This window comes from Takifugu rubripes, chromosome 4 (assembly GCF_901000725.2).
Source record: "Takifugu rubripes chromosome 4, fTakRub1.2, whole genome shotgun sequence".
Classification (NCBI taxonomy): Eukaryota; Metazoa; Chordata; class Actinopteri; order Tetraodontiformes; family Tetraodontidae; genus Takifugu; species Takifugu rubripes.
In genome coordinates this window covers 14518053-14532705 of record NC_042288.1, presented here as the reverse complement: position 1 = coordinate 14532705, position 14653 = coordinate 14518053, and the positions used below count along the sequence as shown (strand labels likewise).

The 14653-nt window shown below is 47.4% G+C and overlaps 1 protein-coding gene across 31 annotated transcripts in view; it reads right to left on the bottom strand.

Annotated features, from left to right (window-relative positions):
* The window catches only part of nrxn1a (neurexin 1a), a 162676-nt gene that overhangs the window by 28044 nt on the left and 119979 nt on the right, over positions 1-14653 (bottom strand). For all 31 annotated transcript variants that reach the window (XM_029834606.1, XM_029834599.1, XM_029834622.1 and 28 more), the window contains one exon: positions 1691-1862. In XM_029834606.1, coding sequence (XP_029690466.1) covers positions 1691-1862 — 172 coding nt within the window. The remainder of the gene's footprint in view (positions 1-1690; positions 1863-14653) is intronic.

The window sequence follows — 14653 nt, the reverse complement described above, 5'->3', positions numbered from 1 at the left end:
TTCGGAAATAACCAGGAGGAGGGGCCGAATCTCGCTGGAGGAGCCCGGAACGGGAGAGGAGGGGGAGACGGACAGAGGGGGCGGTGTGTGGTGGGTGGGGGGGCAGAGACGGAGAGTTCCTTAAGTGCAGCACGCTCTGATAACAGTAAAAGAATAAGGCCAGGGACTTCTCCTTTATCCGTGCACGCCGCCGGCGCTCGCCGGCCACTCTGATAGGCTGCTGCCCCCCCCCCCCCCCTCCCCCCTGCAGCCCTGGCAGCACCATTGTGATGGTATTACTTCCATGGCCCAGACTCCAGAGAAGAGCTTGACTTCCTTTTTCTGTGTTTGAATTTTAATCAGCCGCGGCCTTTTTGTGCGCAGCCACAAAAGAAAGCAGGCCGGCGATAGAGGGGAAAAAAGCTGCAACGCATCGGAGCCCGGTCGGGTTTCGCTTCACAGTATATTTTTTAAAGATCCTAATAATTGCGCTAAAGACTTTTAATGGCCGATAAGTATGCTGTACGAGACATTTTAATGAGCTTACCAGGGCAGCGGTATCAGCCCTGGTGTGGCAATTATTTCCTCCCCCTCCCATATAATCTCGTCCTCCTCATCTTCCTCGCTCTCCGGTCCCCGTTTTTATCTCAGCTGTCTACTCTTATTGTAATCACTGTTGATCTGTGAGTGGCCCAAGAGTGGCCGAGGGCTGCTATTACCAGAGTGTTGGAGGCATACATGGATACCAATCAAACTACAGTCAGGCTGAGAGAATAATTGTTTGTGTGGTCGGGGGGCAATTAGCCTGCAGCAAGCCTCTGTGGCGATGATTGACGGGATTGTGACTGGTCACTTTGCTTTCACTGCTCTCAGTAACATAAGAGAACATATGCAACGTCCTATTATTTCTATGATTTTCATTATATTAGCGACCTAAATGCAGTCAAGAGCGCTCCCCCCCGTTGGAGACCGACCGAGACAGGTAGCATGCAGGCGTTTCCTCCCGCTGTGCATTCCGCCATGTCCACGTGTCAGAAGCCATCAGCTTCCCCTCCCCACCTGAGGCATGCTGCCAGGATGGAGTCCCAGTCACACACAAAAAAAACCCTCTTTCATTTGGATGAATGCACTGGTCACAGCTTAGGAAAGTCAGCAAGCATTACGCAGAAGAAGAGAGGCAGGTTGGATTCGTCGCGTGAAGCCCCCCCCCCCCCACGTCGTGTGGAGCATCCTCACACTCCATGTTTTGATCTGAGACTGGCGTTTCTGCGGCGGCGCTAGTGTCCGCTACGTGACTGTCAGGGTGACGTGCGCGCTCCTTTAGCCCTCAGTAGCCTTTGTCAAAGCCTTCAAGCAGTTCAAAGGTTTCAAGATCAGAACAACACAAGCAGTGAAATCTAAACGCTTCCTGACCGTCGTCACGCTACCAACATCTGACAGTCTACACATTCACCAGTGCCGCAGAGCCGTTGAGCACAGCCGCCTTGATTTAATCTGTGACGCTTATATCATAGATGGTGAATACAAAGCCATCAATATTGTAGATTACAAGGACTCTGCGACACTGGTATCAATCAGATCGGCTGCTGGAAACAAAAAGAAGCAAAAAGCTCATGCTAGTTCAGCAGAAACCTCGTTGGACACTTCTGTGGCTCAGTTTAGGAGCTTAATAAAGCAGCAGGTGCAGTAACAGGAAGAGCGTGTGACTCACCTGTGGGATAGCGCTCAATGACTGTCAGGTCATCCACCTGCAGAGTGGCATTACCCCCACTCCTCGTGAACTTCACTATGTGGTATTTGCCGTCATTTACAAACTTTGACGTCTCCTCGATGTTAATGTCGTCCGTTCCGACATTGAACACAACAGCAATGTTTCCTTTCTCCTGAAAAGAGAAGAGCACAGAAGACGGGTGGTTTCAGCTTTGATCTGGCCTTTGATCGGCAACGCTTTCCTAATATTTATCATATTAATGGGTTTCTGTTTCATCGTAATCTCTGTCAACCTCCCGTCGTCTGAAAACATACTGATTGATTTTTCTCGATATCCATTGGCCCATCAAACACGTCTGACCTGCGAGCCTCTTTTTAAATCTGCTTCTATAGAGCTGAAATCATGTGGAAGTGATGAAAAAGAAGAGCCATTTCTATCAAACGTCCTCATCTCGGTATGTTCTCCCTACTGGTTACAGCCATCCACCCCTCACGTGAACATGGAAACGGCACGGTTGGACCTGCAAACTGCGAGTGATTGCAGGAAGAAGCTTCACCTCCGTCTCCTAACAGCTGCAGCACGCACATCTGCTCTAATAAGATGTTTACAGATGGAGCTTCCTGGCTGGAACTGCATCATCTGGCTGAGATGAATGTGTTGGTGTAGCCCGACTGTGTGCACGCCGCAGTGAGAGGAGCATCTGGTCGGAGGCCCAGCATACCGTAGCGGCGCGGCACTCTGCATGCCATTATCCAGTCAGCGCACCCATCTCTCTATCTCCAGGAGCAACACACACACACACACACACACACACACACACACAGAGACACACTCACACTCACACACTCACACTCACAGAGGAGAGTCTGGTTCCCTCAAGAACAGGATGAGTCGAGCGTGTCTCAAGAGCCAGAAGCTAAAGTTCAATTAAAACCATTTGTAAAGCGACACACCACGTTAGCGAAACTAGGACAACTTTCTCCCTGTAATGTAATTTCCAGATTATATAATCTGATGCATTAAAGCGACGTCGCTGACACAATTTGCCGGCTCCTCCCGGGCGTCTATCAACACATGCGGAGCGGCCAGAGCTGTGACAGCGCAGGGGCCGCGACTCGTCATGTTCCTGGGACTTAATGTCAAGAAGATGGACTGTGTGAACGGCTATTTTAAGAGATTCCCCCGTCCTTCCGAACCCGTCAGCGGGAGCCGCGAAGGCCGTCGCTCTGCTCGGAAGCCTCAACCTCAAACCAGGCTCTGATTTTTGAAGACGTAACTGGCCTTTCACAAGGTTTCTATCAGAAAAAATGGCATTTCTGGTTTCAAGAGAGCTTTTATTTGCCTCTCCAAGGTCCACACTGAACACATTTAGAACTTTTTAATACAAAATAAAAGTTAAAAAAATATATACATATATATTTCATGGAGGGAGCCACCCAATTAAAACCCTGGCTTTATTAGCTTCCTCCAATTGCCTTTTAATGTTCCCCGCGGTCTCATTAATAAATATAGCACATTTGTTCACAAATGGCCGATTTACATTTCCGCAGTGTAAAACCAGCCTCAACGGCTCGCAGACAAGGGACATGCGCATGCGCTCGGGCCGGGGCAGATAACTGCTGCATCTTCATGCTCAGGAACTACAAAGTTGGGTTCCTGACACGCTTGGCGATGTCTCCGCGGCGGTAACGTGATTAGCTCTGCGCGCTGTTGTTGCCTTCACAGATAGGGAGGGTACAGGCTTTAAATGCTTCTTTTTCCTCACTCTCTCTCTCTTTAATGAATAATAACACAGCATTGGGTCCGATCCGCTCCAGCGTTCTGTGAAATCTGAACTACTTAGGCGTAGTCCTCGGTTACTCCAGCCTAATCCTGGAGCTCTAATAGGCTGCTGGCTTATGTCAGAGGCTGATTGATAGCTGTGTGTGATATATAAACCGCATCAGGACCATTTTAGGGCCACTCACTTGGTTAAGTGCTGCTCCCCACGGGGACGGGCCCGTGGGAATACACTCGCTGCACCCAGAGCCTGCCCACGTTCTGCTCGCCATCCCGATTAATTGCTCATCAAGCAGCAATAGAGTTTAATTACCTCATGAAGTTGATCCACGGCTTTAATCTGCGTGGTCCCCCCCCCCCCACATCTTGCCCACCATCCTTGCAGCGGGAGGACGGAGAAGCACGTCTCAGATTCTGAGTATCTACACTGATAAAAATGATATTTTTGGGTTTATTTCTTTTTGTCAACATTTGCGAGCGTGAACAAATGCCTGGTGTTGAATATTTCAAGTGGATTTTCTTTTAATGTTAAAAAAAAAGGCATTTGCATAAATAATAAATCAGTGAGTAAATGAGTCATTATTTGTTTGCAGGGAGTCCGCTCTTCCTCGGCAGCTGCTCAGGGGTCGGACACACCGAGCTGGAAGTCTGCACGCCTGTCGTGTTTTCCCACAAAACAAGGTTGCATCTGCCCCCTCCCACACCGAGCAAACATTAAAAAAGGGATGTAAGAAGTCTGAGTGGGTGTCGGGGGCGGGGGCTCATCTCAGTGAGAAGAAGCGCGGTGTGGGCCGTCCTCGTCGCCTGCTCCTTTCTGACTCACTCGTGTTGACAGCCATTGTTCACGAGTCACGTTTCATATCTGCGGCGCCGTGAGAGTGCGGCGTACCCCCCCCCCCCCCCGCCCCGGTGCACGTGCCTGCGAGGGGTCTGTTGGCGGGTGGGAGGGCGCCGTCCCGTCATCTCTTCAGTGGGTATTACTTGTGTTTCAGGAGGATTTAATTGTCTTGCTGGAGACGCTGAATGTCTTAATGTGGGGAGCGGACCACCGTTCACCTTATCTTTTAATTACCCCTGGTTTTTTTTGAGCAAAGCTCAGTTAATGAAATTATACCCAGGATAGGGGATTGGAAAAAGGGAATGTTTTAGGTTTTTCCCTCCTCATAGCATGCGGCCCATTAACTGGACATTGTCCCATTATCGGTGCAAACATTTTATTTATCGGGCATCCACAGCTAATCTAATTTTAGCATGTTCTGCACATCCCATATTACATCCCTGTATGTCCGTTAGTGATGTACGGAACGATGGCCCTGTGTTCGAGGCCCACGGGCGTCTCTGTAGTTGGTTTGATGCCACGCTGCATTAGGGTAAAGAGCGCTGTGCACCAGTGCACGTATGAGGGCGAGGTCTGACCCAGGCACAGGCTTCACATCAAACTACTTCGCTTCCAGTGGATTCCATAACGAGCAAAGTTTCTTTTTTCCTTGAAGAAATTGTCTATTTTGTGACTAGGATCAGCCTGCGTACACGAGATCCAGTTCCAACACGCAACATCTGTTAGTCAGCGTGAGAAATAAAGCGGATCATCTATCCCGGCTCCCATTTTAATAGTAAAACATCTGCTGGGAACTGCTGTGTGTCTCATCTTCTGACACGAGCTGGGAAGCTTTCTCCGAGGGTTCCCGACAAAGTCGGTCCTCCCTCCCCTCCGCGCCTCCCTCGCTTCGCCGTCACCTCGGAGCGCCTCCATTGCGGCGAGGTATCGGTGCGTTTGCTGCGAGCTGGGCTTATTTTAAAATCAGGCCCGCCGGCGAAAGTGCCTAATTATCTGTGAAGTCGCCTCGGAACCGTTACCATTGCTAGGAGAGTTTATCGAGTGGCTTTCAAGCGGCATCAAATGGTCAGAGTTAATAAATCATCACAGCAGCTGCTGGAAGAGAAAGGAAGGAAGAGCAGAAGCTCATCTTTGATGGCTTTATGCTGAATTTGAAGAAAACCGGTATTTTTGGTTGTGTATCACAAACAGCTTCTTGCTAAAAAGCATTAGCAGTTATGAAGAATTGAATTTTTTCCAAGCTTTGAGGACTCTAAAGTTGGGAAAGGAGTATTTTCTTTCCTCTGAAACGGAATCAGCTTTCTCTGTATATGCTTCATCCCGCTGCATCTTTGCTCAGCCTCGTGACACATCCCATCACGGAAGGTCACCGGATATTTGAGGTCTTCCTCTTCGCTGGCTTGGAAGAAGGGAAGAAAAAAAAAAATCAATTTGGGTTTCAGGTGATTCTCCTGCTTGTTGGCCTGTGACAGCTGGAGAGCAGTCAGGGGTGAGCTGACCTTCATCTGTGTCCCCTTCCCGCCAGGATTTCCCACGTCCCTCTGAGCACATTCACAGTCCGACTCGCTTCATCTGCGCTGTTTTTGAGCGGCGCAACGAGATCTGGGTAACGACGGGCGCTTTAGGGGGGGGCGTGTCAGCTTTTGAAGGAAGGGGAAACAGCGTGGCGGTCGTGAAATGACCGACCCCAGCAGGACGAGACCCCAGCAGGACAAGGACACATTAACTGTCCCCCGTTCTCACTGAGCACTGTGGTCGTGTCTCATAAACACTCTTGAGATCCGCTGCACCGTGTTTCTGGGGTTGCTTTAACGCAGAGAGTTGAAACCAGGATTCACCGGAGTTACGTCACGTTTACGGCACTGTGGATCCGAGAGGGAGGATTTCTGACAGGAAGTGTGAAGAAGTGAAAAACTAAATCACTGTTTTGGGTTCATCTCCTCACTCCAAACACAGATGCTGCATAAACCTGCCACTCCGTCCCCTGGACGTCCCCTCTGGTCCTAAACTATGATGTTAAAGGGCGACTGAACCCATGTTATAATCACACTGACTTTTGACACTGTGGAGGTGACAGAGCAGCCTTTGAATTTTGTGCTGTGAATTCACTGCGTAGAACTTCCCGAACAGCCTTGAAACAGTCTGTTGAGTTTGAGAGAGAAATCCGTGACAGAATCAGCAACGAACAACGGGAAAGAATTGTGTTCCACCGAGGTTAGCTCAACATGATCCTTTAGCAAAAAAGAACCTGGACTCCCAAATCACAATGATAGTTAAAGTAAGCACTAAAAAATAGGTTTGTCCTTCAGACTTCTTTATTTTGAACCACTTTAAAGAGTCAGGTATGTTATAAATAAAGCTGCGCAGCGTTGACCAGAACCCTGTAGCGAACAGATTCGCTCGTGTGCAGAGGTCGTGGAGCTAAATGGCGCCACGATGGCGCCCACGCTCGTCCATGCAGACGCATCACTGTGATGAGCTTTGGTTCGCAGGAGAAAGTTTGGCTGCATTTCTCCCTTTCCAACTCAAAATTCTGACATTTGACGTGTTTCGAAGAATTGAAGAGTTTTCTTTAAATGTTCTGATGAGCTAATTATAGTGTGTGGCGATGGACTTAGTGAGGTTAGGTGGGAGTTGTTGGTTTCAAGCAGCAATTAGCAGAGTGCCAACTCCAACAGCAATTCCGCACTATTATGAGTAAAAAGCAAAGCAGCCTCCAACAGCTTTTGCTATTTTAATTAAGCGTCTGCAGAACTATAAATGACATCAGGTGTTGGGAAAACTTTGGCCGATGAAACGACGCTCTCTCCTCCCGACTGCGCGTCTACAGTTCCACTTCAATCCTCATTGAATTCAGCCCGGTGGGCTTCAGCCACACTCCTCAACGCCACATTTAATTGGTACGTTAAAGTTAAACATATAATTTGGCAGCAACAGATAGAAAATTCTGTTTTTAGCACGTCAGAACAGTCTCGAACATCGTGTACATTTGGCTTAATTAATTATCAGAACATTGATGACAGACTACAGATTGGGTTTCCATATCAAAAACTTCTGTGTAGATTCTCAAAAAGAAACTGAAGAGATATCAAAAATGCAGAGTCAGAAGCTGGTGATTAGGAAAATGAATATTTGAATGCCAGCCTTGCATCGATATGGAAATTCATGCCAAACTTGAAACTAAGACGTTTCTAAATGGCTTGAATGTCCTCATGTGACGTCAGGTCACACCGCTGCCAAACTGGACTTAGAAATTTGTGTTGCTGCTGGCTGCTTAATAAACCGGGTTCAACTGTGTGCAGGTGCATTTTTCCTTGAAAAGAACCCCGGAGTGCTTCCCTATACGGCTCCCACAGAACCGCTGCCAAGCTTTAAAATTGCCACGATCAATCAGGAGGATTTTAAAGGATACAACGCGCAATTTCACGGACGACTTTTTCAACTCCCGGCCAACGTTATTCCCATCAGCCCTCTACGTTATTGCATCCCCCCCCCTCCATCTGCCCATCTCACTTTGATTCCAGCACCATTTGCCCCTTCGCTCATTAGCATTGGTAGACTTCTCTCTCTCCCCGCAATAACGCAGCTCAAGCTGCTACTCCCCTTCTCACGCTGATGAGCAAGGAGCGCTTTAAAAGATCCAGAACAAGTAGTGTTAAATCCTGACAAGCGTTACTTAAATCTCAGAGGAGAGAGCCTTGTCCTAGATTCTCCAGATAATAGGGGCCTACAGTGGTGGCACATTACATTATACTATATAAAAACAGCCAATCGAGGGCTGGAGTGGCTCTATTCATGTGGCAGAGAGCCCACAGATGTGAGGCCTTCAGTAGGTGCGAGGCACCTCGCTTGCACACCTGTCAGCAAAAGAAATGAAGAGATGAGGCGAGATCCGAGTCACGCTGCACTTTAAATCGCAGCTGATGACAGTAGTGGATGCATCGGCGGGATACTGGGAGGATAAGAAGTGCAGCCAGTAGATAAAGCAGCCTCACATTGATTCCATATGTGAAACTCTCCGTTCGGCCATAATGAGGCTCGGCAACGCTGAGCTGCCCTGGTTCAATGAATGATGGCAGATGCAGCACAACAAGAAGATAAAACACCCAAATTATCACAGGGACAACGGCAGAAATATGGGATTGCTGCAGCAAATTGGATATTTAACAAGTTTATGACTTGTTCTCGGAAAGAAACGGGGTGCTTGTTTGTTCCTTGCTATGAAAAACAACCAAAATAGGATCCTGCTTTGGTCCTGGGCTCAGATGTTGGTAGAACTGACGGAGGGGATCTGCTGGACAGCTGCATTGGACTAAAGCCGTCCTCGCCAGAATCTGGATTATTAGAAATTAAATCGGTTTTAATGTGCTTTTCCTGGAGAGGCCGCTCCTTTCAATCACCTCAGAGACCCCATGGTGAACGTTTACATAGAGGAAAAGATTTAGGCTGGTCAGGGAGGAAAGACACCGTTCTGTGACCAAATACTGACGATAAGATGCATATTTAAGGAGGTTTATGTGTCACAATGGCAATAAAGCAAATTTGATTTGGCACGCAAAGATGTTTTCACACATTTGGAACCTAAACCTAACCCTTCGCAAATTCTTTAAAGAAATGTTACATTGAAAGGATTCTCTGTAGTACGACAATAACGCTGAAATCCAACCAGGTGAAATGCTTAATTGCAACTGTTTTGAAGTAATTAAACGGAACAAACAAGCACTGACTTGGAAGCTGCTGTTGTGCAAAGAGGAATTTAACATTTCTCTCTCGATTCTGTGTCAGGCTGACATTATGGTGTCAAAGAAAATGGCTGCACGGCCGCGGAGGAAGGCGGCGAGTCGCGCTGCAGGCTGCAATTATGAGCCAGCTGAGAATCCAGTCCGGCCTCGAACATTGTTGGAATTAACACGCTGCAATTCCCAACCATTTGAAAGCATCTCATTGAGTGGCCACAACACAAAGGACTAAAAAAAAGAAGACAGACAAATCAATCCCAGTATTTTGCCAGGTGATCAACACTTGTCATTTTCTGAGAATGCCGTATGGAACACCTGGTCGGGAATAAATAGAGTCGGGGGTGCAAAGCTGTCCGTGGTGGCGATTGGGGACGGGTGCTGACAGGCTCGCTGGAAAGTGATGACAAGTCGACACAAAGTGGCAGCTATTTTGGATTTTGTCTTCTGGTGGAGATGAGCAGACACCTTCATCTTTGGTTCCACGTGTGGATGCGGACTCCACCCTTCCCTCCGCCTCGACCGCTCCGCTCTCCACCTGAGTGACGTCATCGTGCATCTGTGCTGAAATAATCCATTGCTGGTGTTGCGTCCCACTGTGTCTACGGGCGCCAACCCAGTTTAACGACCCTGGCTTGCGTCGATTACGAGGACTAGACTCTGCAACGCCCGCTAACAACCGTCTGTTTAACTAGCGGAGGTATTGACACATTTTAATTGTGGTGCGATAAAGGGGGGAAATTCTTTGCTCTAATGAGAGGAAATTGATTAAGGCGCACCATCGACTTGCATTAACAAGGACCTGATAGATCTGTTTAGTGTGGACATTGTTCAACACCCTTTAATGAGTCAGTGTGACCTTTCTGGTGGGGTTCCTTTGTGTAGTTCTCCTAAAATAAGATCGGTTCGGCCTCAGGGATGAAGCCTATTTTTAAGACTCTGGTTTTCCGTTTCAGAACTACAGTAAGGTACTGGTGTTTTGGGAGGCTTTTTTTTTTATCACGACACATCCAGGAAGTGCCTGAGCTGCTGGTTAAATCCGAACAGGCAGTCGGGTGTTACCACAGACCACCTTAAAAACCTGTCAAGCCCTTCCTGGCTGAAAGTTTCAGCTGAGGGGCAGAAGGAAAGCAATTTGCAGAGACCTTATGTTTGTCACACAAACAGCCTGATTCGTGTGCGGTGATGTATTACCTGCACAGGGGTTACGGCGAGGCCTTGATCTGTCAAATTTTCCTCCCAGGTTGAGCAGAAACACGAGATTTCTCCGAGACCTGATTGGGAGGGGTCGAGGCGAAGCGACGGAGACTAGTGTCGGGCCAAGCGAGCTAGAACTGATGCTGCACATAATTAATGGTCTGAAATAGACTGAGAATTAGTGCTGGGCCGGGATGTTAATAGACTATGATACTTGGCTGGTGCCTGGCAGCCTTAGGCTCTCACTCTATTCCCTGCCTTTTGCTCTCTCTCTGCTACCATTTCCACTCTGTCCTATTTCTTCCTCTCGTCACCACGTACTCTCCTAATTTTGCCTCCTACTCATTTCCTCTACCTCTTTCACAATTTCATTTTCCTTGTTTCTTATCCTTCGCTGGTAAGTATCCTTTACCTGGAAGGTGCCTGCAACTTATAGGCACGAGGTGCCATGTGGAGACAACCTCCCACTCAGACTTAGCGAGCCTCGGGTGTCTCGGCGCCAGCGCCGGCGTTAATGAGGACACAAGTTGGAGAGCGACGAGAGTCTGGAAGAGTGATAACATTACTCTTCCCTCCCTACTTCACCTGTTCGGCAGCCTTTTCTATTATTCATACATTCAAACAGATGACCCAGGCAATTTAAACATGAGCGGAATCTATCAGGTATCGCGGCTCTCCTTAAATGCACACTCTTCTTGACTCACTACTGAGACAGAGAGGAGGAAAATCCCACAAGACTCATGTGTGAAGATGCCAGGGTCCCTTTAACAGGTCCAGTGTGCTTCTCATGTACAGTCCAGGGCTGGAGCCTATCCCACCTGCCTCCGAGCGAGAGGCGGGGTACACCCAGGACAAGTGGCCAGCCTGTCCAAGGGCAGGTTTTATTCATTTCAGTAAAATAATACATAAATATGGATGTAGGTCCACCTCTGAGGGTGTTGGAATTGGTAATATTACTTGGTCTCTCATGTCATGTTTGGAAAAGAACTACATTCCAGAGCTAGTACAGTATAAGCAAATATAGTTTAGGTATATCAGTACTAATACGGATATCTTTAACCCTGTATGGCACACTCATTAAAGATTTGAAAATCCAGATTTTTAATGTGAGACCATCGCAGGATATTACTAGAAGAATTTGCTCCCTTTTTTTTAATTAAAAAGTTTCAATTGATTGAGAGACTAGCTGGCTGCTGATTGGCTGTATATTGCCATGTGACTACCTGCAATGTTGCCCGATCTGGGATTGGCTGGGGGAAATCTTTCGGTTCTGCTGCCTCACTGAGGGAGACTCTTTTTAGACAAGAATGGAACAAATACGACCACCTTCAGTTGATCCATATCCAGCTGTACTCAAGCCCAAAAAAGTCTTTGTGTGACAAATTTGTAAAGTTACCTTATTCTAAAAACCCAAACAGTTTTGTTATGTTCCCACTCCCCTTCTCAACAGAACAGCAAAACCATCAGCCTGGTCGGTCCTGTCAGAAAACCAAACGCTGCCAAAGCTTTGCAGACATTCATTTCTGGCTCCTGCCGGACTCACAGTTGGGATGGAGACGAGCAGGAGACCGAGAGAATGTAGAGAAAGAGGAAAAAAGAAACCAGTTCAAAGCCAGGTCATAAAAATAAAAAAAAGTTGATTACAGAGAAAAGGTTAAAGTGGACCGAGATGGAGCAAAACGGAAGAGGAGTTGTTGGTATTAAAGCAATCAGCAGGAGCTGACCCACAGGGAACCGAGGTAAAGTATACGAATGGCCTTGTCACTCCATTAGAGATTACGCCATAATGGCTGTTTGTCCACACGCTGATAGCAATCGCAGCCCCCCGATACCTCCCCTGGCACATCCTATTACCATCTCCCAACCAGATGCCTCCTACAATCCAGCTTCAAATGTTGCCTCTGCGATGATGCCAAGGCCTTCGCTGTGGTTTCACCTGCCAGTGCACATGAGCGTTACCTCTCCTATAACCAAGCAGGCTTTTCTGCTTACAGCACTCGGCTAAAGCGGCCACCGACCTGGGCAAAGAGCGGCTGCCACTGATTCGTCTCGCAGGAGGACAGGCTGAGGTTGAAGGCCCGGGGCTGTGTGTGTGGGGGGGGGGGGGGGGTAGTCTCACAGGTTGTCAGGGTTTAGCGTCTGCCGGGGTTTTGAGACAGCTCGGCGTGCAGGAGCATTTATCATCAGCGAGGTAACCGGCTTCTCTGAGAGCAAGTCAGGCGAAAAATGAACAGCTGCCATGGCTGCTCTCAGAAAGACTCAACCCTTTCTTTTTTTTTTGCTGCCTTTCATTGGCCCCGGTCTCCAGCAACAGGAAATTAGACAGACACGTTGTCATTCAACTAGATAACAGCTAAACAAACAGCCGTATCTGCCTGCCTGGAAAAGGCTTATTGAGACGGAGGGGCGCTGAAATGAAACAAAGGGCAAATTCTTTTCCAACAGAAGCATACAAATCTGAACTGTTTTCTGTAGTAAATAGTCCGTGTACGTCTGCCACGTTGGGTAGTCTGCATGTTGGATTCACTTTCTCTAAAAGCCGAGTTGGTGAGATGGTTCCGATATTACCAGACGCTCCTGCTTCAATGAGAATTTCACTTTATAGTTTGGATGAGTTATTTGGCCCCTCTCCTCATTTCACATATTTTTTTAAAGAACGTGTTGTTTTGTGCCTCAGTGCTCCGCTAGACATCTAGATAAGTGTCTTATTATAACCTCAATGTGCTGGCTGATAAAGTCTATTGAGTTTCCTGCGCTGTCACTTGCAGATAACAGAATTGTATCGGCACATTGTTTATAAAATCAATCGGGACTTATCCTGATTCGGGGTGTCGCCTATGATATTACACCCTGGGGTTAGAATGATAGTGCAGCCCCTGATTTTAAGATGGATCCATGGACACAGTTCTGTCACTGGAGATCCAAAAACCCTGCCATATATACACAGAATCCCTGCTTCTTGGTGACAATAGAGCTAGTTTCTGAAAATAAAGTGCCTACTTTCCCTTCATATTCATTTCAAATATCCATTTCTGCCCTATCTCTCCGCCGCTTCGACATTTCCGTCTGTCTACATCCGACTCATAGTTTCCATATCTATGCCTTTACTGAAGCTCAAACAGAATGTGGGACCATTTCCCAGCACTGAGCCCAGCATTGGGGAGGGCTGCAGATTAAAATGCCTTCCCCTGGGTGTGCTCACCAGGCTGTTCAGCGCCGCTCGCCAGGGAGATTCACCACATACTTTCTCTTTTATGGCCCGTTCCTTATTCATCATAACACAGCTTCAATTTTATTAACTTCTCCAGCCAAGCATACATCTCTGCCTGTGCAATCAGTCTTTCTCTCTCTCTGCACACATCCACCCCTGCAGCACCCTTCTCCTCCCAGATCTCATGATGCTAATAAGAACAGGTGTGTAAAGACCTAAATCTTAAGATCACCAGCATAATGGACACATTTCTCATGGTCCAAGCAGGTCGTCGTCCCCATGATGTGTGGTTTTTTTCTCGGTAGACTCGTATTAAATCTGCTGAACATGGAACAATAGACATCTGTAAACATTTTTAATGTGTTTCGGAGTCAAGGGGCATCAGTGGTAGGTTTTGTGCTCCTGACTACAACAGAAAATAGCAAAATATAAGAAACCAGTCAGAGTATAATCTTCGAGCCCATCATCTAAAACAGCTCAAAGCAATGATGTATTATTCATGTTGTGTATTTGAATGTAAGTGAAAACTATGTTTAAGGATATGGAATAAACTGAAGCATCGGTGGGTAGGATCTTTTCCAAGAAGCTGAAAACTAAAACTAATAACACGGCAAGGCTCACCAATCGAGAAGTTATATTTCTCAAATGTGAAACATTTTTTCTAAACTTGACTTACAGTCCCAATGTTCTACTAGAGACACGGCGAAAATGGCAAATTTCACTGTTGCAGTCTTTTCCCACCATGACAAATGGGCGTACGGCCTTGAACCCAACAGGGAGGGAGTGTTGCTGGGCCAGAAAACCGCTGTGACCAGATGAGGCATGGCTTATGAAAGAGTGAAAGAGTGGATGCGAGGGGATCCAGCCGCAGTCTCATGAGGAGGTTAATGGCACACCGGCCATCGCAGTGTGAAACACGCAGGCTGGAGGAGCTTCACCCATTTTGAGACATGAAAAGACAGAAGAAACAGAGGAGAAAGTGTCTCTCTGGAGGGTTTTTCAGCCAAGGAAGTTGACATCCACTCCACTGCTTCGGTTTTTGAGATGGAGCTATGTCTTCGTGCTATGTTTGTACACCATATGATGAATTATTCAGTGCTGCAACCCTATAGCAAAACAACAGGAAACCCATTGTATGTGATACAAAATAAGATGCAGACAGGAGAAAGAGAAACTCTGAGTGTGTGGTTGTGTGGGTGCGG